This window comes from Callorhinus ursinus, unplaced genomic scaffold (genome assembly GCF_003265705.2).
Source record: "Callorhinus ursinus isolate GAN/ISIS: 27379988/994484 unplaced genomic scaffold, GSC_fseal_2.0 scaffold75, whole genome shotgun sequence".
In the NCBI taxonomy this organism is placed as follows: Eukaryota; Metazoa; Chordata; class Mammalia; order Carnivora; family Otariidae; genus Callorhinus; species Callorhinus ursinus.
In genome coordinates this window covers 3,973,705-3,996,814 of record NW_027397137.1, presented here as the reverse complement: position 1 = coordinate 3,996,814, position 23,110 = coordinate 3,973,705, and the positions used below count along the sequence as shown (strand labels likewise).

At 57.3% G+C, this 23,110-nt stretch overlaps 1 protein-coding gene across 4 annotated transcripts in view; it reads right to left on the bottom strand.

Moving 5' to 3' along the window:
- Positions 1 to 16,992, bottom strand: part of PDE9A (phosphodiesterase 9A) — a 92,349-nt gene extending 75,357 nt beyond the window's left edge. For 2 of the 4 annotated variants that reach the window (XM_073887022.1, XM_073887021.1), the window contains exon 1: positions 16,691 to 16,992. In XM_073887022.1, coding sequence (XP_073743123.1) covers positions 16,691 to 16,759 — 69 coding nt within the window. In that variant the 5' untranslated portion in view covers positions 16,760 to 16,992. The remainder of the gene's footprint in view (positions 1 to 16,690) is intronic. The other 2 variants (XM_073887020.1, XM_025863481.2) reach the window with 2 other exon arrangements.
- Positions 16,993 to 23,110: the final 6,118 nt, after the last annotated feature.

The window sequence follows — 23,110 nt, the reverse complement described above, 5'->3', positions numbered from 1 at the left end:
CACCAGGATCACCACACCACCATCACCTCCTCCACCACCAGCATCACCACAGCACCAGCAGTCCCACCATCACCACCGCCTATCAGAATTGAGCCTATGATTGGGCCAGAACCTGAGCCAAATGCCTTACAAGTCCTGTGACCCTGGGTCCTCATAAGAACCTCTAAGCTTGGTATCACCATCACCCTTCACACAGATGAGGACTCTAAGCCCCAGAGAGAGAAGAAGCTGGCCTGGCCTGGCCAGGGTGGTCCCACATGCAAACCCGGAGCCTCCCTGGCTCTAAGCCCAGAGATGGATGCTGTGCTGATAGGAGAGCTCTAGTGGAGGTCTGCATGGGAGGTAAGTCACTTGCCCATAATGATGTATGCATTCTCTGTTTGCCTTGTTTTCCAGTTGCTGGTATTTCCGATGGCATACTTGTAGCAAATATTGACTTAGGCTCCCCTCCCAGAGGAAAATAAACCAATTCAAATTCCTTATCTTTTGTCTACCAAGTTGTGATTCATTTTCTGTAGCTTCTATTACCTACTAAGGTTTTACATACACTTTTATAAGCTCTTATAAGGCTTTGTCTGCCCTCGAAGCAAACCCAAGTATTTCAGTCTGGCTCCTGGATCTCATGCCCTAGCTCCAGGAATTAGAACTCAACCCGACCAGCCCAGAGCACAGCCAATTTACGACACATCCGTGGATTCACAACTTTTCTATCTTTGGGGGAGTTAAAAGGCAAACTCCCATTGGCTTATTAGTGCCCAAGAATTACAAGTGTTTAACACAGAAGACAGGCTAAGCAGATCAAGACCAAAATCCCACCTTTTATTTTTTTTTTAAAGTTTATTTATTTATTTATTTGACAGAGAGAGACACAACGAGAGAGGGAACACAAGCAGGGGGAGTGGGAGAGGGAGAAGCAGGCTTCCCGCCGAGCAGGGAGCCTGACGTGGGGCTCGATCCCTGGACCCTGGGATCATGACCCAAGCCAAAGGCAGCCGCTTAATGACTGAGCCACCCAGGCGCCCCCCTACCGTTTATGTTTTTAAATACTCAGGAAATAAATGCATGACACTGAGGCCAAGATTGTAGGCTATCTACCTCTCTCTCTTTCTATGTTCACCTGCAATCTATCTGCAATTCTCCTTTAATTATAAATTTCATAGACATATAAACTTTAGCATATTGTTCACCCCGTGTTGCCTCTTGTTTTTAGAACACTTAAGGATAACGTCATGGTCAGAATGGATTACAGTTAACCGCCAGGCAGTCGATCCCTAAAATAAACTCTGTATTAGACCTCATTTCCCTTTCAAGTTAGGAGGTATTTTTCTGGTCATTGTGTTTGAAAATATAAAATAATAGCAGAAACTACCATTTATTACTACGGGCCAGACTCATTGCATACATTCTTCTAAAGAAGAGAAGCTCCAGGGGTGCCTGGCGGGATCAGTCAGTGAAGCACCTGACTCATGATTTTGGCTCAGGTCATGGTCTCAGGGTCGTGAGATCAAGCCCCTTGTCGGGCTCCGCACTGGGCATGGAGCCTGCTTGAGGATTCTCTCTCCCTCTTCCTCTGCCCCTCCCCCTCACATGCCCATGCACGCTCTCTCTCCCAAATAAATAAATAAAATCTTTAAGAAGTTCTGTATGCTGGAAATCCTGGAGCGCTGGCAGCAGCAGAGCCCTACCCCCCACCTGCCACCCCGGCCGTCAGCTCGGACCCAGCCCGCGGGTCTGCACCCCGGCTTCCCCGCCTGCTGGGGTGGTCGTAAGCTCACTGTAGACATCATTCTGTGTCATCTTGTGCATTTCAGAGTGCATCCCTAACATCCAAGATCCTTGCTTATGGTTCAAGATAGCCACAGTGTGATTTTCACATGGAAAGGAAATTAACAAGAATCTCCCTTATCGCTCCTCAGCCACCTCCATGCTCATGCGCATCTCCGTACACCTATACGTCTGTATCTGCATCTTCAGGGCATGCTTCAAGGATCAGAAGCAGTATGTATTCTTCACCAAATAAATTGCAGAATGGAAAGGGGACGAAACACGTGGATAGAAAGAGACTTAAGGAGACAGCAAATAAACCTAGTGCATGGCCCGGTTTGGATCCTGACTTGAAAACGTGTGTGTGTGTGTGTGCGCGTGTGTGTGTGTGTGTGCGTGCGTGTGTGTGTGAGAGAGAGACAGAGACAGAGAGAGAGATGGTTCCGTTTCCTTTCTTTGCCATTATTTGGTGAAGAACACATACAGTCTTTGGTCCTTAAAGCATGCCTTGAAGGTGGGTGTCATTTCCCATTTTGTAGCTATTAAGGTTCAGAGAGTTTCAGGAATGTTTCCAAAGTCACTCAGCGAGTGGTGATATGACGACGATGAACAGGAAGGGCGTGTGTGAGTGTCCGGCAGTGGGGTGATGGTCGGCAAGGGAGCCGTGAGGGACTGACGGCTCGGGGTGACAAACCGCCGTGGGACGATGGAGGCCACAGTGCGGGAGGCCACCCAGTGCTCCGATGGAGCTCAGATGCAGCATGGGCACAAAGCCTCCCAGATTTGTGGGAGACTTAGTTTGGGGCAAACCACAGGGGGGCCCCCAAATACCGACCTCTCTGTCCTTGCAGAGCCCTTCCCTCCTCAAGATGGGGCAATACCAGCTCCACCTGCTTCAAGGCGCCGTAAGCCCCCAGGGGGAAGGCTCTGCACTGAGCCCGAGAGGCTGGAGAGACCATCCATCCCGTGGGAAGACCTTTCCCTGAAGTCTGCGCCGTGGGGCACAGAACCCGAAGCCAGCCTTCCTGGGTCCAGCCCCAGCTCTGCCTGCAACCCGGGGCCGTGAGCAAATTCTTTATTGCACACTCTCTGCATCTGCAACATGCGGCAGACGCTGGTCACCTCTATAAAATCCTTAGAAAGGTAGGTGGTGCATTGTGGGCACTGTACAAGTCTGCAGGGCAGGTGCTATCCCCATTTCACAGATGTGGAATCTGAGTGTCAGGATCATACAACTGGCATAGAGCAGGGCCAGCCACAAGCCCCAGCCTGCTCATCCCAGGGCTGCTGCATAAGCAACAAGCTGATGGCGGGGGAGGGTGTGGGGAGCGAGGGGGCCTGGGGGCCGAGTGATCTGCAGCACACCACAGCCTCCCAAACCCACCTCTTTATCAAGCATCTTCTCTCGGCTCCAGCACACAGGAAGCCCTCAGCAAACGTCTCTGAGGTGAAAGGGTTTGGGAGGCACTTTTGCTCAGCACGGCACAAGTTCACTCCATCCAAACGAACAGCAAAACTTGGTGTGGGAGGAGAGAGACAGGTAAGACCCTGGTTGGGGTGTGCAGCCAGCCGGAGGCAGGTGACCGGTCCGTGGAGGCGGGTGGGCCCAGAGGGATGGGAGGCTGCAGGAGCAAGGCCCGCCAGGCTGCCTGCCGGTGAAGGGAAGGGGCCAGCCCCTCACTGCGCCCCGCTCCCACTCCAGACCCACGATCCCACTGGCTTTCAGGGATATGGGAAGAGGCTTGGGGACAGGACTTGGGGACAGTCTGAGGCCAGAAGCCCACAGAATGGCGTGGAAAAGAGCCCTGTAGCACCTTCTCCACCTTACATGGCCACGTCTCTGCAGACATAATTAGATGAAGGATCCTGGGATGAGATGAGCCCGGATCACCTTGGGGGGTGGGGGGGTGCTTAAGTGAAGTCACAAGGTGGCAGAGAGAGATGGGAAGACGAATAGAGAGTTCTGAAGGCACCCGAGCGGTGTGGCCACAAGCCAAAGCGTGCTGACAGCCCCCAGGAGCGGGAGAGCAAGCAACGGCTTCCCCCTAGAACCTCCAGGCAGCGAGGCTCTGCCAACGCCTTGATTCTGGCCCAGTGATGTGGATCCTGGACTCTGGCCTCCAGAACTTCGAGAGAATAAATCCGTGCTGTTTGCAGTCGTGCTGACAGTGGGAATGTGCCACAGCGGCCCCGGGAGCTGACAGAGCCCTGGGCTCTCAGGCTGGACTCTCTGCAGGGAACAGGAATCCCTGAAGCTTATGTGAGGCTCGGAGTGCATCTGTGACGGGGAGCACACTCCGGGAGGGGCCGCGGGGGACGGATTACAGACGGGAGGCGCACCCCCTTGTCCCCTCATAAGAGCTGATGAGGGCTTGGTCTGGAGCAGGGGGTGGGGAGGCTGGGGAAGAACAGTTTGGCCACACGGGGCATTCCGGTCCTGGCTGACAATGTTCACTAGCAGGACACAGCTACGCAGACTGTATAAACCCCTCCAGCTCAGGCTCTGGGTTGCTTGGGCTCGACGGCGTCTCGGGGCCTGTGTCCCCATGCCTGCGTCTGCAAGGGTCCAAGACCTCCTCCGCCTGGAACCCGCTCGTCACGGCAGGTCCGTCCCACTGCTCCCTGTCACTCTTCTGGGGTCGCTCTGTTTTGTTTTTCCACTTCAGGCGTCTGAGGTCACTGTCCCCGGTTATAAATAATGGATTGCGGGGGATTGAAAGTGCAGAGCAGACAGCTGAAAGGGTAAGAAATGTGCGGACATGGAGCACCCTTCCAAGCACTGCTTCAAGTGAGGACATTTCCAAAGGTGTCTCTCTGGTTTCAACTGGCTTTACTTCTTGAGTTCCCATTCAAATAGGAGGCGGCTCTTGATGCACGACCCTTGCATTTCCCGGAGCTGGGCCCTCACCCAGCTCTCCCGCCTAACCCGTGCCCCTCCCCCCGAGGTCTTTGTCCAGCTCTGCTGTATCAGGGGTCCGAGTGTGGGCCAGTGAGACCCGTCCTGGGGTCCAGGCTTCTTCATGCCCGGGGGGGAGGGGCTGTGGGGAGGACCACCCACAGGAGACCCCAGTATGCAACCCTCAGCTGCGTTGGGAGGGCTGAGGGAGTGGCGGCGGGTGAAAAGACATGGGGGAGACCGAGCCTGGGAGACAGGAAAACTCTCCCCAACTGCAGACCCCGAGCTCTGTCACCTTGGAAAGTGAGCACCACCGCTCCCATCCTCTTTCCCAGATGGGACGACAGAGGGGAGCACCAGTGTGCAGCCGAGGGGCTGTGGGTGCGGGAGCTGGTCCTGCGTGGGCCTCCTTGGGGCGGGCCAACAGGTGGTCGCAGAGGCCTTGGCCGAATGGCAGGTGTTGGCCCTGAGGTTGGGGGTGGGGAGCAAACCTTGAGGATTCTGGGTGACTTAGGGTTTGCGGCCCTTTCAGGAGAACCTGTCAAGGCTTTGGGAGGAGGGTGATGCATCTTCCGGCTCGAGCCTCCTTTCCGGGAATTACACGGGGGACCCTGACTTCTTTCCAGAGGAGTCCACTCGTCGCCACTATTTCCTTATCCAGGTATTTTCAAGTAATCCTGGAAATCATTTACCACCCTGACCTTCTTGAGACCCATGCTGGAGTCTGCACTTGCATGAAACCCAGAATCCACAACGTTGAGCAGAGGCAGCCCAGGATGAGCTGGGGAAGCGGGTCAAGTTTCCACGTCCTTCTGTCCACCTCCCTTCGGCAGGTCTGGGAAGCAAACCCCACTTCCTCCCGTTAATGGCGGCCATGGGGACCTTCCTCCCCACACCTCTCACTTTATAAGGCCACTTTGTTCCAAGTGCATGAGGCAAGCAAGCAGAGGGAGGGGCATGTTTTTATTCAAAGTTCTTTTTCATGACATGCCTCAACTAAACCATAACTTTAAATCCCCTTTGAAATAACTGTAATACCCCCAGAAGTTTTGGGGTTTGGATGGGGACACCTCATCCTGCAACAGTCACAAGCTGGGGGCCGACACGGGCAGGGGCAGAGCACGGGACAGCGTGGGCAGCGGACCTGAGGTCCTCACACAGCCACCTGGCGAGCCGCGGCCGGGGACAAGGAAATCCTAGAGACGTGGGAGAAAGTGGGCAGTTCAGGGCCGCGGGAGTGGAGGAGAAGTCTTTTCTTCCTGCCTCTTTTTCCTTTTCTCTTTATTGCCTTGAAATTTCATTAGAAAAATTGAATAGTCTCCTGCCAGAAAAGAAGTGTCTCTGAGTGTAGGCAAGGGGCTTCGAGTCCAAGTTGGCGGCGTGCGTGCCGCCGCGGGGGCCGTACTGGCCTCCCCACCCTGCTTCTTTCCCTTCAGAGGCTGGCCTCCACCCACCAGGCTGAAGCCTCGCGGGCCTCCTGTGGCGCTGCCACAGTCCCTCCAAAGGTCAAGGTTCTGCTCAGTGCCGTTGGACTTTGGGGGTGGCGTGTCACTGTGATGTAACCTCAGCAGGGGCCGTGTCTCCCTGGCCACGCTGAGCCACAGACCTGCGTGCAGGCTCACTCTTTAGTTTGATGCCTGGGGCTCACAGCAGCTGGCTGAAAGCAGCCAACCCCATGGCTCTTTTTTTTTTTTTAAGATTTTATTTATTTTATTTTTTTTGACAGAGAGATAACGAGCACAAGTAGGCAGAGAGGCAGGCAGACGGAGAGGGAGAAGCAGGCTCTCTGCTGAGCAGGGAGCCCGATGTGGGCTCGAACCCAGGACCCTGGGATCACGATCTGAGCTGAAGGCAGCCGCTTAACCAACTGAGCCACCTAGGTCCCCCCCCCCCCCAGCCCCGGCTCTTTCTTCCAGAAACTAAGCCTGGCCCTTAGGAGGGGCAGGTCAGGGGCGGGAGGCGCCGCGAGGGGCTCCTTTGGTGCCGGGATCCACCTTGGCTCTAGAGCGGCCTCTCCCGGCTGCCTGCTCTGTCCCTCTGGAGGACATGCCCAGGGCTCACTGCAGGGGCTGAAATCCAGCCCCAGGAGCATGGGGGGCGGGGGGCGGGGATGGGGGTAGGGGTGCGGAGTGTTCCAGGAGGTCTGGCATCCAGCCTGTGGCCTCGGCTACTTCTGCACAACACCCAGGAGATCCAGGGTCCCTCATCCCTGGAGAGACCGGTCACTTCTCAGTGCCTCTTCCCTGCCCCCGCCAGGGCTGTCCGCCCTGCCGACGTCCAGACGCTACATGCCCCTGTGTCCACACAGCTCTCCGAGGTTGGCACCCATTTCTTTCACCTGCTCAGCCTGGTGCCACGCAGCCCGGGTTCCAGAAATAGCTGTGGGGGAAATTCACTGCTCCTACACTTCCCCACGCACTCCTTTGCTACGGAAGCGCCTCCCTGGACCCCGGCTCCTTGGAATACTCCAGGCTGGCTTTGCCGATGGGGCACAGATGCCATCTCCCGCCTCTGCTACTTGGGGCACAGACTCCTAAACAACACACACAAAGTGGGATCAAATACATGCTGGCACCACGGCCATGCATCCGGGCGGCCCCAAGGAGGGGGGCATCCTTAAGTCTTAGGGGCTCCAAATGTCCGGGCATCACTGGCCATCACTAGGGTCATGTTCCTCAGCCCCTCCGGTGTCTGTTCTGGGCTCTGGATGTTCTGTGATCCATAGCGGCGGCGACATGTGCTGGCCTTCAGAAGCTCCACCAAGAGGTCTCAGAGTACGTACAAACTTTTAACCACGGTTCACATCTTCACTTTTCCCTGCGTGAAGTTTACAGGACACAACTCTGAGCGAAATCATTCTGGGGGCTGCTCCCCAAGCGCCCTGGCCATGGCTTGAGCCCCAGCCTGGCTCGCCAGCCACGCCCCGCGGCGGTCCGCCCTCAGCTTTCCCGCACGCAAGCCCTGGGTTTGCTGCTCTTGCAAATGCCAATTCAACATTATTGAAGATCTCTAGATGATAATGTCAAAAGGCACTGCCTCTTTTTCTGTTATTTCTAAGGCTATAAAAGTTTTTTTTAAAAAAAAATTCCCTAAAGGCAGAAGCTGTGAGGACAAAGAGCTTGATCACTGGGTTCCGTTAACTGCTTACAAAATACATCAGCCCCGTGTGTGACTGGCCCCCAGGATGACAGAGCTCCGGCCACCCTACACCTCCCTTTGGTGGTGCTGACTGCAGGACAGGGGGCAGCTTGTCCTCATGGTAGTGTTCCAGGCTAAACGGAGAGAGTCTGTGCCAAAGCCCGCAAACTCCTGCCATTCTACGGGTGGGCTCTGACTTTGTTTCCCCAAAGCGCCCCACCTCCGTCTCCCCCAGGCCAGCAGCTCCCCCAGGCCAGCTGCCCAGTGGCCAACGTGGCAGCGAGCCCCCCGGGGCCGCCGCGGACAGTGACTAGCCACACCCCCCACCAGCGCAGCTCCCTTCAACAGCAAAATTACCGTTAAGGGCTGTGGGTACCACAACCACCCCCCTCCGGCAAAATAAATGAGGCTGAAGCCTGGAACCCTCGTGCAACCAGAGAGCTGGTGTGCACGCGGCTCTGGTTGTCCTATAGTTCATCCATGCCTGCCTGCCTGAGCGGTCACTCCACCACCGGCCCTCCTCGCTGCAATCCCCACAGCTCCATCTCTGAAACGGAGGAGAAATGAAAGGCATCCTTGGTCCTGGCTTCAGTGGAAAGACCAGGGGGACAAGGGTGGACCAGGGGCTACCGCAGGAAGCATGGGATCACGGAGCTGGGAGCACCGCGGGGCTGGGCAGGCCCTGCATGTCACAGAGCACGCCTGGACACGGGGCCCCGTGCTGGGACTGATGGCCGGCTGCCCCAGGGGCCACTTGCCAACACAGGAGCACAAAGCCAGGGGTCTCCGTAAGGCTCTCCCAACGAGACACGGAGATCTGACTGCCTTACATCCACAACACGAATAAGTAAGTTACAAACAAATAAAAATAACAGGGGCTTTAGGTAGCACTGGCCACGTAGTGGTCCCGTTTTAGCACTGGACGCAGATTTATGCATTAAATCAGAACGACCGCGTGAGGGAGATGCTCCCTTCACCCCACTTCAGAGATGGAGTCATCGAGGCATGTCAGGAACTTGACTGCACACGACCGTCTTCAAGGGCAGACACACTTGCCCCGGGACCCATATGCTCTTGACCATGGCATCGTGCTGCCAGTAAATGCCCGGAATGTCACTGAATCTGAGACGCAGCCCCTTCCCTGAGCAGTTTACTCTCCCCGCCTGTAACATATCCCACCTCCCAGACGACAACACACACAACTCCTCAGATTCACACAACTGCGACCAGGAAACCACGGAGGGCCTTAGGGAGAAGAGAGTTTGTTTTCCGGCAAACACAGTGATAGACCCGCTGCAACAGACCCATGCTTCGCAAACGGAGGAAATAAGAATGTGAATGACTAAGGGGTCTAAAGATGATCAGGCAGGTTCACTGAGGGTCGAATGGATAAACAGCACGTGCACAATACACATGACGGAATGTTATTCGGTCTTAAAAAGGAAGAAAACTGCCCCGTGCCACAACGTGGACGAAGCTTGAGGACACCACGCTCAGTGAAGCCAGCCAGCCACAGAAGGACAAACACTGTGTGAGGCACTCACAGGAGGGACCCGGGGCAGTCAGACCCACAGGGACAGAGAGTAGGAGGTGGGTGCCGGGGGCCGGGGAGGGGCTGGGGGAGTTCGCGTTTACCGGGGACAGAGTTTCGGTCTGGGAAGACGGGAAAGTTCAGGACGGATGGTGAGGACGGCTGCGTAAGAATGTGAGTGTGTTCAGCGCCATGGAACCCGGAAATGGTTAAGATGGCAAATTTTATATGTACTTTGCTATAATTAAAAAAAAGGCATGCGGGACAACATCTAAAGCCAATTTGCTGAGATGTTCTGGCTCGAACTTAACCTTCTAGACGGGTTTTCAGTGGTGCTGTGAGATTCTGTTCAGGCCACTGCTCCTATCCGGCGATCAGCTTGGGGATCCGGGGAGCAGACGTGGAGCCATGGTGGAAGTGAGGGGTACAGGTGGGTGCAGTCAAGGCAGAGGAACCACACTGTCGACTGCAGAGACTGGTTTTTTTGAGGTTGCAAGTATTTGGGGCTGAGGAACTGAGTGTTGTTTAGACAGTGGCCCACCACGTGACTGTGTCCCAAACATGCCTAGGGAGAGATGCATGCATGCGTCCGTGTGGCCCAGGAGGGAGTTGAGACGCAGGGGTGCATCCTTCCCGGGGGCGGGACCAGCTGGTGGGCTGCTGCCGTCTTGTCCAGGTGGGTGCTTGGGGGTCCCTTTGTGTCTTTCAGGTACTCTCTGATCCCTTCTAGCTCTAGACCTCCGCCAGTTCCCAGTAGCGCGGCCTGCTGGGTCATCGGTGGCCCCGGAAGCAGGTGACTGGGTGCGGACGGCTCAGCCTCGGCCTTCTGCTGTGGGAAGGGCCTCGGGGGCAGCAAAGCCAGGACAAGGGTGTGGGGGCCCAGCCTCCAGCGAGCCAAGGCTACCTGTGCACCCAGTCCCGCTATCTGACCGCGGGGCGGCGTCCTGGGCTCCCTGTGGCTGGCTCTGCCATCAGCCACTTGGCTGAGGCCGTTTCCTCTTTCATCTGCATGTCGGTTCACATCAGCCGTCTGATGGGGACACCATGCCCTTCGTCTGCTCTTGCTTCTCTTCCCTGACGACCAGAGCTGCACTCTGCCCGTGTCTGAGGCCAGTCCTTAGCCCACAGCGGCTCTGGGGAGGCCGCCGGCCCTCCCGGCTCGGGGCTCACGTGGTCCTGTTTCCAGCAGCCTCTGCCAAGTTGGAGATGAAGGTGTCCTGGATAGTGGGCCCCGGGGGCCTGGGGCCTTAGTTCAGGTTCGCAGTGGGCTCGCGGAGATACCGACCGGTGACAGGAGGGGTTGCCTCAGCTCCTTCCACAGTGTGCTGGGGGAGGGAGGGAGCAAGGGCCTGCATGCAGGACGTGCTGGCCGAGCCTCCCCGTGTGGCCAGCTCGCTAGGCCTGGGCACTTCGCACATTCCTTAGCGCCATCTGTGGTCACCCAATGGGGGCGTCACTGCCGCGCCCACTTAACCAAGGGGAAGGTGACTTCCCTCGGGCCTCCCAGCTGTCAAGAAACAGAACTGGATCTGTGGGGCTGTCGATCCCTCCTCACTCGGTGTGGCCACCCCTCCAAGACAGGGGGAGCTGCGCGTAGTCTGAGAGACCTCTGTGTCATTTTCTGTCCACCCTGATGACATTAGTGGAGTGCAGCCACGCCCCTCCTGGGGCCTCCAGGTGTTGGGAGCGAGCCTTTAGGCCGGGGCAAGTGGGAGGCCAGCACTGACTTCTCAGCCCCCAGGGCTCAGTAGAATTCGGAGAGGCTGCGTTTCCAAGAGTTTCTGTTTGCACAACACCTGTTGGGCACTGTGGGCCGTGGGGCCGATCTACTTGTTGAGCAAGAGGCTGAACACACGGTGTTCCTGTTAAAGCTCGCCTCCCAGCTCTGACCCAGCTGGAGACAGACGGGTCATCGTGAGCTCAGGGGCAGGCCTGGAGGCAAAATGCCTCCCCCATTGCCTGCAGACCATCTCCAGTTTTCCGCTGGAAACCAAGACGGTGTGGGATGAGTCCCTTCTCCACACTAGGAGTCCCCAGACTTCCCTGCATTGCAATTAGCTTCTGTTACCATTTCAGTACCTGTGTAAATATCTTAAGCTATAAACATTTGAAGAAAAATAAGCAGGCGGGGCGGGGCTGGAACTGCCGGCAATGACCAAGGGGTGCTCCCGTCACCTGGCAGGGATGCAGGGCTCACAGGAACGCCCAAGCCCAGAGAACTCACCATGGGTCTGCCTGGCCAGTGCATCAGCCCTGTGCAAACCCAGGGAAGATTCCTCCGCTCGCGGGCTCCGCCGGCTCGGAGTGTGGACAGAGCAGGTGCACACATCTTAAAGTGAAAGGAAATTGTCACTGGGCTTTGCCGGGTGGCAGGACAGACGTATTTTCCAGAAAGGGGAAAGGTGCCCATGAGTCGGGGAGTCTCAGGGTCCTGCCGCACTGACCACACGGGACAGGACAGGGGCAGCTACACCCTTCGAGAATGGAAGACAGGACCGGCCTGAAGAAGAGCAGCAGCTTCTATTTGCGCCAAAGACAAGCAACAAAGGTAGAGGAGCCTGAAGTCCCTTGGAGGGTGCAGGGCTGGAGCAAAGCGGAGGACAGAGGGAGGCAGGCGGGAGGGAGGGAGGTGGCCGGTAGGGCTGCAGAGGTCTGACCTCCAAGGGCGGGGGGAGGGCCCTGCTACAGAGGAAAACGCCGGCTCCCTGGGAGAAGACGGGACCCCTAAGCGCACAGGGCCCGGGGAGGGGCTAGCAGTCAGCCGTGAACCGGGCACAGTCTTCTGCAGATAGTTCAACAACTTCCCAAGGTTGCTCTTCCCTTCGGGTTTTCCTCATTCATTTCCTTGTTTTAGAGTAGAAACCATTAACAGAGTCAAGTGGCTGTTGGCTGTCTTGGACCTGGGTCCCAGTGGCAGAGAAAGGCCGGGGTTCCTGCGGCAGCAAGGCTGGGACAAGGACCCAGGAGCTCAGAGTGGCTGAGGGTGGTCCGGGCAGACTGCCATGTCCCTGAGCAAGCCACCAGGCCAGGGCAATGCGCCAGCAGGGATGCTCTCTTCCAAAGCTGGCAGGAGCTCCAGAATGGCCATCCTTGTCCAGATGAGGCTTCTCAGCAGCTCCAGCCCAAAGCCAGGCCCCAAGGTCACGCGAACCCTCACTCTTCTTCATTGGGAATGGTAAGGTCATCAAACGCACGCCTGGACGTGCTACCAGGCAGGGCCCCTCCTCCTCCCCAATGCCAAGGGCACCACCCTGGCACCCCCGGCACAACCCAGCTGAGTGCCCCTCTCTCTGGATGTACTGTGTGGGCAAGGTGGAGAAAAGAACAGGTACTGAGGCCAGGGCCAGCAGAGGAAAGGAAAACGCAAACCGTCTGGGCAAAGAAGAGAAGCAGCATCTTCTAGAGAGGAGTCCTCTGGAGCGGGGGTCCCCAGCTATCCAGCTTTGGGGACCCTGGTTCCCACTCCCTCCTCCTTCAACAGGAGCAGAGGAGGAGGCATCAAGGGGACAGATGTGTGGAGGTGAGTGAAGCTGTCACCTTGGCCAACCAGCAGTTCCTAACCTGGGTCACCCTAAGGCTTCCCAGTCTGCAAAAAGTCCCCCTCCCCCACGCCGGCCCCCCCCCCCAAAGCCAGTCTTTACCAAGGAAGGGAGCCTACTCATCAAGCATCCCACTTCTGGCACACAGCCCTGCCCCACCAGTGGGGCCTGCCATGTCCTTCTGTCCGTCCACAGGCACCCTGCAACAGCTGTGTTTACTATCCGTGAGCCCATCGCTCGGTGGGACACGGTCGTGGGTGTCACGTTTGCACGGGACCCAGCCCTCGGCACACAGTGGCTGTTTGGTAGCTCCCGTGGAGAGCGGCCTAAGTGACGGGTCTTGTCCGGCCGACGCTATGACAAGCAGCACTATGGGTACCCCCACCTTACACAGAGGTTGGGGACCTTGCCCAGGCCACGGGGATGCAGGCAAAGCCCTGGGAGAGGCCACACGGCTCTCTGCTGCCTTGGAGGGGACCCCGGGGGGCGCGGGCTCGGAGGATTACCGCTGCCCTCCAAGCGCCCCCTGCACAGGGCTGAAGGAAAGCCGGCAGATGGGACATCGATCCCCTCACGGCGGCCCGAGGATCCCCCAAAGTCCCCCTGCTGGCCTCGCACTGTGTCACCGGGGGCTGGTTGGAGAGCTCTGGGTCTGGAGGCTTCTTCATGTCAGAGGCACTGAACTAGCTCTCCGGGAGCTGCAGTGGTTTCTTCAAGCACCTGAGACACCTCCAGTGTCACCACCCCAAGTACGTCCTGAGACAGGGCGGGCGGCCTCCCTTCCGGTGACCTGGGACAGTTCCCCCGAAGCTTGGCTGGAGCAGATTACACCTGCAGGAGTCACTGCTGTGAACGCTCTGCCCCTATATTGCTGCTCTCTCTGGGGGGGGGCGTGGGGTGCCCAAGAGAGGGTCACTGGAGGGGCAGAGGGCGGGGAAGACAAAGCAGTGCCTTAGCCCTTCCCCCACCCCCAGCGCACCTGCCCCTCGGAAGCAACGGGGGTCTGTGTCCATGACCTTCCTGGGAGAAGCTCTGGGAAGGATAAAAGGGAGACAGAGCAGGGCTGAATCCAGTGCCTGGAGCCTTAAGGACAGAAAGTGCGACCACAGAAAGCACTGCTGGAAATGCTCTCCGCTGAGCCCCTTCCGGTCCCCGCCATGCTGCCGGGTGTGCGGGGAGAGCCCCGTTGTCCTTTTCCAGCACGTGCTCGGAAACCCCAGACGCTTCGGCTCTCAACCACGGCTACGAGTCCAGCTACGGGCCTCCACCGGACTCAACAGCGCAGGCAGAGGGCGCAGAGCCTCGTCAAGAACCGCTAAGAGGCGTTGTGGCCATGCGCGAGGTTTAGACCACGGCCTACTCGGGCTCCCCTCCCCGGTCTGGATCAGCGAAAGGCCACTGTGGACGGAGAGAGGGACCCACCCTGTTCCCGCAGTGCCCCATGCCCTCTGGTCGTACGGTCTTGTGTCCTCAGGACAGTCTATAAAGCAGAGACCGCCGTCCCACTCTACAGACGGGGAGGCCGGCTCAGAGCTGCCCGCGGACTTGCTCAAGACCACAGAAAGTAGGGGAGCCAGCTCAGCAGCAGATGTGGCCCCTCCCGAGGCCACGGCCTCTCTCCTAAATGCAGGCGTGCCTCCAGGGCTGTTTTTCCGGAGGTCACCCCAACCTCAGGTGTGTCACCGTCTAAAGACCAGCCTGCCTGCCCCACGGGCAGAGCTTGCCAGACTCGGCTCTCACCTCCCACCCTCTGGTGCCTCTCTGCCACTTCTTATCCACTTCTAATACCGCGTCTCAGGGAGACCTTTGGGAAGTTCTTGGGAGGAAGCTGTCACTTCTGACCTGGTCGGGGGCATCTCATCTCATCTCTTTCAAAAAGATGAAAAAAGGCCAATCTTTGAGAATTCTCATCTGTTGGGGTAGGAGTGCGTGGCTTGTGCATATGTGTGCACGTTTGCTTGTTCGCACGTGTGTGTGTGTGTTAGCACGCGGGGTTGTTCTTGGGAACGTGTGTGCTTGTGCATAGGTGTGCACGTTTGCTTGTTCGCACGTGTGTGTGTTAGCACGCGGGGTTGTTCTTGGGAACGTGTGTGCTTGTGCATAGGTGTGCACGTTTGTTTGCACGCGTGTGTGTTTGCACACGTGTGTGTTAGCACGCAGGGTTGTTCTTGGGAACGTGTGTGGCTTGTCTGTGTATGTATGTGTGCAACATGGTTTCATGTGCATGTTGTGCGTGAACACGTATGTGCACACATGTGGGCACGGTTGTGCATGCGTGTGTATGCAGCACAGGGAGGTATTCAGCTGAGGGTCATTTCTACCTTTGAGGGGGCTGTTAAGTCCCTGCTCAGTCACAGGTGCCGAGTCCTGGAAGTCAGGAGACTGGAGCCCAGTCCTCCGTCTGCTGCTAACCAACTGCCCGGCCCTGATGAAGCAAGAGGCTCGACCACCTGGCCTTGCAGACTCTTCCTGTTCTCTGCTCTCCGATTCTATTAAAGCGGGCGCTGGTGGGGGAGGGGCAGTTCCCACTTCCTGGGATGGAGACGGGGATGGGGAGAGTGAGGGTGGCTTCTGGCAAGTCTATCAGCTGGCAGCGGCAGTCCAGAGATCTCTGGAGACTCGCCCCACCTCCCCCCGCCTCTGCCTCCTCCGTCACTGGCTGGGGCATCCCTCCCTGGCTTCCCGGCAGGGGGTGGGGGTGGGGGTCCTTGAGAAGAGCAAGGGGAGAGATGGCAGCTTCCCTGAAATGTGCCCCTGAAGTTTGGGAGTGATTCCTCACTTATGGCTTTTCCCGGTGTGGGGGGGGGGGTTCTGGAGGAGCTAAAAATCCCCCCTCCAAGCCAGCTTTCTTATTGTGCCTCTCTGCCAATCAGAAGCATGGGCCCGGGACGCTCTGGACTCAGGCCAGGGCCTTAGCAAGGGAGGGGCCAGGAACAAAGGGGGTCTGCTGGGAAGCCTCTCCTATGAGAGTCAAGTTGGTTAGGGACCCTGGACATCTGGAGGGCTTCATGCCTCCAGAGAAGGGCAGAGAGACCACAGGGCTGGTCTGGCCTGTCCCTCAGTGTCTCTGTGGGCCCAGGAGGTAGAGCAGCCTCAAGGACCCCCCCCCTGCTGTCAGAGCTGACCATCTGTCCAGTGGGGTACACGGAGGGGCGGGGTGGGGGGCTGCCGGGCGCAGCCCCTGCTGGCCAAGCCCCACCCCCCCACCTGCTCCCCCCTGGCCAGGAAGCACCACCACTGGGGGCGGGGGCGGCGTACTCGGTCACCCTCCGTGTCTCAGTCACCATCCCTGTCTGGGGACCACGTCCCGCAGGGCAGCCCAGGGGCTCCGCGGGGCGTCTGCTCTGGGGTCGTTACGAGGGAAACGAAAGGCTTCAGGCACCAGCCCCTGAACATACAAACTCAGCCTGATGAGATCTGTTACAAAGAAAGCTCTGCCCATGAAGTGGAAAAAAATACCCCCTTGTGGGTCGCCCCTTTCCATGGCGGGGGAGGGGGGAGGCGGCGCGTGGGGACAGCAGCTCCGCAGAGCCCTGTTGCCCCCAGCCCAAGTTGTCGGAGGCTGCAGCCGGGACCCAGGACGCGCGGACGCACAGACGATAGCCCCCCACCCAGGCCGCCCTCCGCCGCTGCGCCAGGTTCCCCCCCCCACCGCTACGACCCCCCCCCACCGCTACGACCCCCCCCCCCCCCCCGCCCCCACCCGGGGGGGGGCCACTGCGCGGGATCGCCCGGTGGGGGCCAAGCACAGCGCTGCGGCGGAGGGCGTGAGCACCGGGGGGCACCGGCGGCCGCGGGTGCGGAGGGTGGGGAGGAGGTTACCTTCTGAATGCGCCCATCGATGTCCAAGTAGATGGCCTTGGGCCGGTAGCTGGAGGAGCCGGATCCCATCTTGCGCCGAGCGGCTGCACTTGGACTTTTTACTGTACTTTCTCTACGCCAGCCGCGGGGAGGGCGGGGAGTGGGAGGGAGGAGGGGGCGGCGGCGGGAGGATGGAGGAGACCAGCCAACCAGAGCGCCGCCGCCGCACCGGTGCGGGGTCGGGCCGCCGCCTCTGGCGCGCGCGTCTAGGCTGGTGCTCCGCCTCCGGCCTCGGCCTTCCTCCGCCTCCCTCTTCCTCCTCCCTCCGCCCTCTCCCCCTCCCCCTCCTCCTTCCCCCCCTTCCCCTCCCCCTCCTCCTTCCCCCCTTTCCCTCCCACCCCCTCTTTCCCTCCTCCGCCTCCCTCTTCCTCCCTATCCCTCCTCTTCCCTTCCCTCCTCCCCCTTCCTCCCTTCCCACATTAAGGCACACCCCCTCTTCTTCCGTTGGACTCCAGCCGCCTTGGGGATAGGGCCAAGTGAAAAGCCTCTCTCCAAGTGACCCCTGGACAGGTGCCCATAGCAAGTGACCCCTCTGGCTACGGAGTTGGTCACCTTCCCAAGTGCCAGAAATTCCCAGAGCGACCCCCTCTGGCTGCAGGCAGGTCACCTTCCCAAGTGCCAGAAATTCCCAGAGCGACCCCCTCTGGCTGCAGGCTGGTCACCTTCCCAAATGGACAGTTGCCCAGAGCGACTCCTTTGCCCCAGGTGGCTAAATCCAGAACCGCTTAGCATTAGGCAGCTCCCCGAGGCTCAGCCTCTCCCGGCCATGATCGCCATCCTCATGCAATTTGACTAGGAAATGGGAAAAGTTGCTTCTCATTCATGCGCATCCTTCTAAGTTTTCTGTACATTCTCGGGAGTGACAGCCTCTTTCCAGCTGCACCCAGAGCTGAAATGGCAATTTTATTTCTGTTCTTAATGGAGCTGGAGAGAGGATTACCCAGCCAGCAGCTCTCGCTCTGCCCACCCTCCCCCCACCTCGTTAATGGCTGCAGGGAGTATGGGAAAAGCAGGAGGGAAAAAGAAGGGATTTTCAGGCAGTTAGTGACCTGTAGACCACAGTGGGGGCTGCTTTGTGGCTCCCGATTCTCTGGGATCTCCCAGTGGGACCCAGATGGGGGGAGGCTGGTAAGTGCTGAGCGGCTCCAAGTGCCTGTCGCTCTTGGAAGCGAGTGTCAACCCAGCCAGAGAATGCCCTGATTGTTCCATTCTATGTGGATTCCAAGCCACTGCCTTGCATCTGTTGAATGTCTGGGTTTTGCATATTGAGAGAGTGCCTGGTGCACACAGGCTCCTCCCTCCCTCCAGGCCTGCCCCAGCCAGGCTAACCACTGCCAACGGGTCAGTGCCTTTCCCTTCCCTGGCCATGCAGCCTCCCCCTGGTGCACAGGCTTTCCAGAGTCTTCCGGGCCCCCTGGAGCACTGGCCAGGCTGGAGCGCTGGGGAAGGCGGGGCTCGTCGTCTTTACGGGAAGCGTTCTTCCTCAGCCTTTGGACAGTCTAGCGTGTGTCATTTCATGCCCCCTGCCTGCTCTGGGAGTAGGACTCATCATTCTTTGAGAATGATGATGGCTTTGCCCTTGACTCCAGCCCAGTGAAGGGACCACATCAGAGCCCGGGCACCCTAAGACTTGCTTTAGAAGTGACTAGGGGGAGAGTGAGGGGCAGCAGGAGACCTTCGAGGTGGGGGTAGCTGAAGCTGGGGGGTTATACTTGGCCACCTGACTCACAATCGTCATAACGTGTCCCCAGAAAATTGGAAAAAGCACAGTTATTGTAGTTCAATTTTGTTGTCGAATGTTCTGATGTTTGGGCTAATCCAGTGATGGACCTGTGGGACTGGTGTGCTGCCCGGTGTGGAAATCTCACCACGCAGCAGATGGCTCATTAGCCCAGTACTTATTTATTCCCCGTGTCTATAGCCACCTGACCTGACCCTCTCCAGTCATCTCCTTCTGGCGCCCTGGAACGACGGGTGTCCAGATGCTGCGTGCAGCTCTGCAGAACTGTATACCCCAGCGGGGAGCGTGCAGTGCCGGGACTGTGTCCGGCATCACGTGGGGTGCCCCTCCTTGCGGGCTGGCTGGTTCTGTATTCAGAATAATACTCTCGTAAGCGGGGGACCGACAAGGACTGCTGCAGATACAGTGAGGCTTTGGCGGTCGCCCCTAAGAGGGGTCCTTCCTGTTGCCTCATTCCGGCGCAGGGCAGTGGTTCCAGCACTCGTTAGCACTGTCCTTACTGTGTGTCCGAGCCTCGGGAGAGAATACACAAAAATCTCAGCCTGGGGCCACTGGCTTTTCACTGGGAAGCAGACAAGATGGGACAAAGAAAGGTAGCGTGTAGCGTGTTGGATCATAATGGGTGCCAAGGAGAAAAGTCCCTCGGGGAAGGAGATCCCAAACACGGCATATGGGGAGCTGATGTATTCAAGAGCGCACCAGGCACAGCACACAGGAGTCGGGGAGCAAGGAGCCCAGAAGGAAAGAACCTTCTAGCAAAGGGTGAAGAACCTTCAGGCCAAGGCTCCTCGCACAGGGGGCCAGTGCAATGGGCGGGAGAAAGAGGAGGGGAGAGGGGAGCCTGCAGTGGGGAGTGAGGTCAGAGAGAGGGGACGGCAGGCCCCCGTGTGGGCCATGCAAATCACCCGATGCCCCTGCTCCGGGTGCCAGCCCCGCGGGCGGCGGAGCGGAGGAGGGACGTGGCCTACCCGCATGTTGGTGCTTTGACAGCATCATCCGCTGCTGGCTGGCAGGGCTGGAGGAGGGAGAGCCGCGGAGACGCTGCTGCAGTAGCGTTTGCAAAGAGCGCAGGTTACTGGGCCACAGCGGTGAAAAGTGGCTGGATTCTGCATCCAGTGTGGCGGATGCTCAGATCTTTCACTTCTGCTCGTTGCTTAGGTTGACGTTATTTCTACTTTTTGTTCTCCTTCCCTTCTGTGTCATGTGGTCCTGCCTGAACTCATGCTCCTTCATCCTGGACGGCCCCTGGGGTGCCATCCGAGGAGCCAGCTCTCCCTGCTGAGCACCGAATCGGCCCAGGTGTCTCTGTGGTGTCCTTGAGCTGTACTCCTGACCCTGGCTTGGTCACCAGGAATGCGGCCCATATAAGTTCCCAGAATCAGGACAAAAACTAAAGAAACCGCCTGCCTCTGCCGGGTGGGCTGGGGGCTGGGGGCAGGATGAGGAGCCAGGGTGGAGCAGGAGGCCCCAGAGTGTTATGGGAACTTGGAGTTCACACAGTCCCCGGGGGAGTCACAGGGAAGGAAGCTTCTGATTGTCTGGGACGTCTGAGTGCAAGATCCTGCCGAAATCTCACAGGGAAGGGGGAAGAGGTGAAGGAGCTCCTGAAGGTGCAAAGCCACCGGGGCTCCTAAGAGCCAGAGCCGGGTCCAGCCTCTGTCTCTGGCCCCCAGAGTGGACTGCACTTTCTTCTGTGCATACACACAAGCTCTTTGCTGTGTGCAGAACTTACTCGTGAATTGCCATAGAGACTGCGCCCAAGGAGAATTTCCAAGTAAGGCATCAGAGCCAAAATGAAGAGCAGAGGGACTGAGCTGAGACTGTGGTGGGAGGGGCTGGGTCCTGGTCCCCGGGCCCCACACCAGCTCTTCAGCTCCGGCTTGAAGAAGTGAAGCCACGTGAGGAGCAAGAAAGGGTCTTCTTCCCTGTCTCTGCAGGGTGGGCAGCCTTCAGCAAGGATGCAGAGATTGGGAAGGAAGCTTGGGGCACTTGGGAAAAGTCCAGAGGATGTATCCACAGCAGAAGGAGACGTGGGTCCGGAGTGGCTTGGCCAGGCAGAGCATCTTCCCTTGAGGCCAGCAGCACCGAGCACCTGCTCCCAGCACCTGCTGCCAATCTGCCTTGAGGGCATCCTTCTGCCTGTTCTTTCTTCAGCCTACCTGGTGTTTTTAATAACTGCTCTGAAGAGGATCCAGTTGCTTCCTATATGAATCCTTTTTCCAAACCAGGGGTGGGGTGGAGGGCACAAAGTGAATGTATCAAACAAGCAAAGTGTATTAGTGTCAACTGCATACAAGGCACTGAGCAGGCCTCACAAAGGGAGATTGGAGTACTCTGGACTCTGGGACCACCACAGGACGGGATTAAAATTAATAACCTAACTGGAGGAAAGACGTTTTACACTCTGACAGTTTTACCATCAGCCTCTTGGAGGGATCAGCCTGTTTCACACGTGTATAATAAGCTGAACACCCTCTAAGCTGCTCTAACACTCTGGGAAGCCATTTGACAGGTGCCCTAAGAGTTCGAGAAAAGGTCTGCCCTGAGCTTTGGTGTAGAGGGAGAAAAGCCGTGTGCACAAGAGCCATCGCAATGCTGGTGTTTGACTCACACCCACATCAACTGGTTTCTTTTTATGGCTTTGGTAATTGCAAAGTTATTACTAGTTGTAAATAATTCCAACAATGCAGTGGGAAAGGCAGAGCATCCAGATTAGAACATGGAGATGCACCCTCTTATTAATCCTCGTCGGTGGATCTCTTGCGTGCACGCTCTCCTCTCTCATTAGCCGGCTCCCTACACGGTGGGCATTGCGATCTTCCCAGCATTTTGTGGTTGTAAGTAGTGCGGAAAGAATCCTCATACACGGCCTTGGGTAGTTGTGTTGTTGTGTAGCACTGGTTCTTGGAAGTAAGATTTCCGGGCGGAAGTGTGTGCACACTTACATTTTTGATTTTGCTGAACTGCCTTCTGGATGGGTTATAGCAAGGTATGTGCCCCCCATCAGCAAGCAAACAAAATAAGATAGTTGTCATCCTGCTTATATTTTCCAATCTAAAAAGAGAAGAAACATCTTGTTTGTTTTTATTAAGATTATTGATTTATTGGGGCGTCTGGGTGGCTCAGATGGTTAAGCGTCTGCCTTCAGCTCAGGTCATGATCCCAGGGTCCTGGGATCGAGCCCCACATCGGGCTCCCTGCTCCGCGGGGAAGCCTGCTTCTCCCTCTCCCTCTGCCTCTCTCCCTGCTCATGCTTTCTCTTCTCTCTCTGTATCTCTGTGTCTCAAATGAATAAATAAAATCCTTAAAAAAATCTTAAAAAAAAGATTTATTTATTTGAGAGCGAGAGAGAGAGAGAACACACGGGGGGGAGGAGCAGAGGGAGGAGAGAGAATCTCAAACAGACCCCCCCGCGGAGCAGGGAACCTGACATGGGACTCGATCCCAGGCCCCTGGGATCACGACCTGAGCCAAAGGCAGATGCTTAACTGACTGAGCCCCCCAGGTGCCCCCAAATCTTTTTTATTACTCATGTTTACCGACTCCTCTGTGCAAAGGATAGCAGCTCACTGACCATCATATACCTTACAAATATTTCCTCCAAGTCAGTGGCTCATATTTCAACTTTATTCACAGTGTCTTTATAATGAGGCTTTTGTGTATTCATGCAATCAAGTGGCAGCACTCTGGGTCTCCTGTCAGCTTAGAAAGGAAGTATCATTTCTAATAAAAAAAATTTTTTTTTAAAGAAAGAAAAAAGTGACCTACACTTCCAAAATCGGCACTGGCTACTTAATCGTGGCGCATTCACTAGGGGGAGAATCAAACACGGTAATTATGATGAGCCTTCAGAGGCCAAGGGGAAGGTGACAGCACGTCCAGCGACACGGTAGAATCCACAGAGGCATTTACACGCTGGACGCTTGTTCCTACACGCGGCCTGTCTGTGTGGCCCGAGCCGTGTGCTGGAGCTGGACACCCGCGCGGCCAGAACCAGTCCCTCCTGCACGGAGTTTGCCCACCAGGCTTGCTCCGTGAAAACCGCCACGGGGCTGCGCCGGTTTGGAAAGGGGATATGAAATGGGGGGTGGGGCTCTAGGCCCTTTCTTTTTCAAAACATTATTTTTTTTTGATTCTGTGATACTATTTTTGCCATGAAATTGGGAAAAGGGGAAGCAAGCATTAAGGTGACACACAATGAGCGCGGGCGAATCACTGCCCTCCCACCTTCTCAGAAGGTTTAGGAACGTGAGGCTGTGAGCCTTCGGTTAACCGTGTGGTGTGGAGTTACGCTGCTTCCCCAGGCCCTCAGGGGGCCTCCCTCAGCCCCTCATCATGGGCAGCGACGGCCTCTGTGGGAGCTGGCTGCACCAGGCCCTCTTACTTCCTCTCTCGTGGTCCATTTTAGGGCCTCATACCAGGGATCCCGGCCCCTCTCATCTCTCCGGAGAGCATGTTCTCTGCTGCAGCTTCCTGGCGGGCCAGTCTGGAGCTGTCACTTCCCTGCTGGCCTCTGTGGGAACCTTTCCTCGCCTCCCTGTGTGGCCTACCTGGCATCTTCCGTCTGTCCCGTCCTTCCCCGTCCATACCCCCAAGGAGACAACAGATACTCGCTGTCACTTCTGTGACTTTGCGCCTCA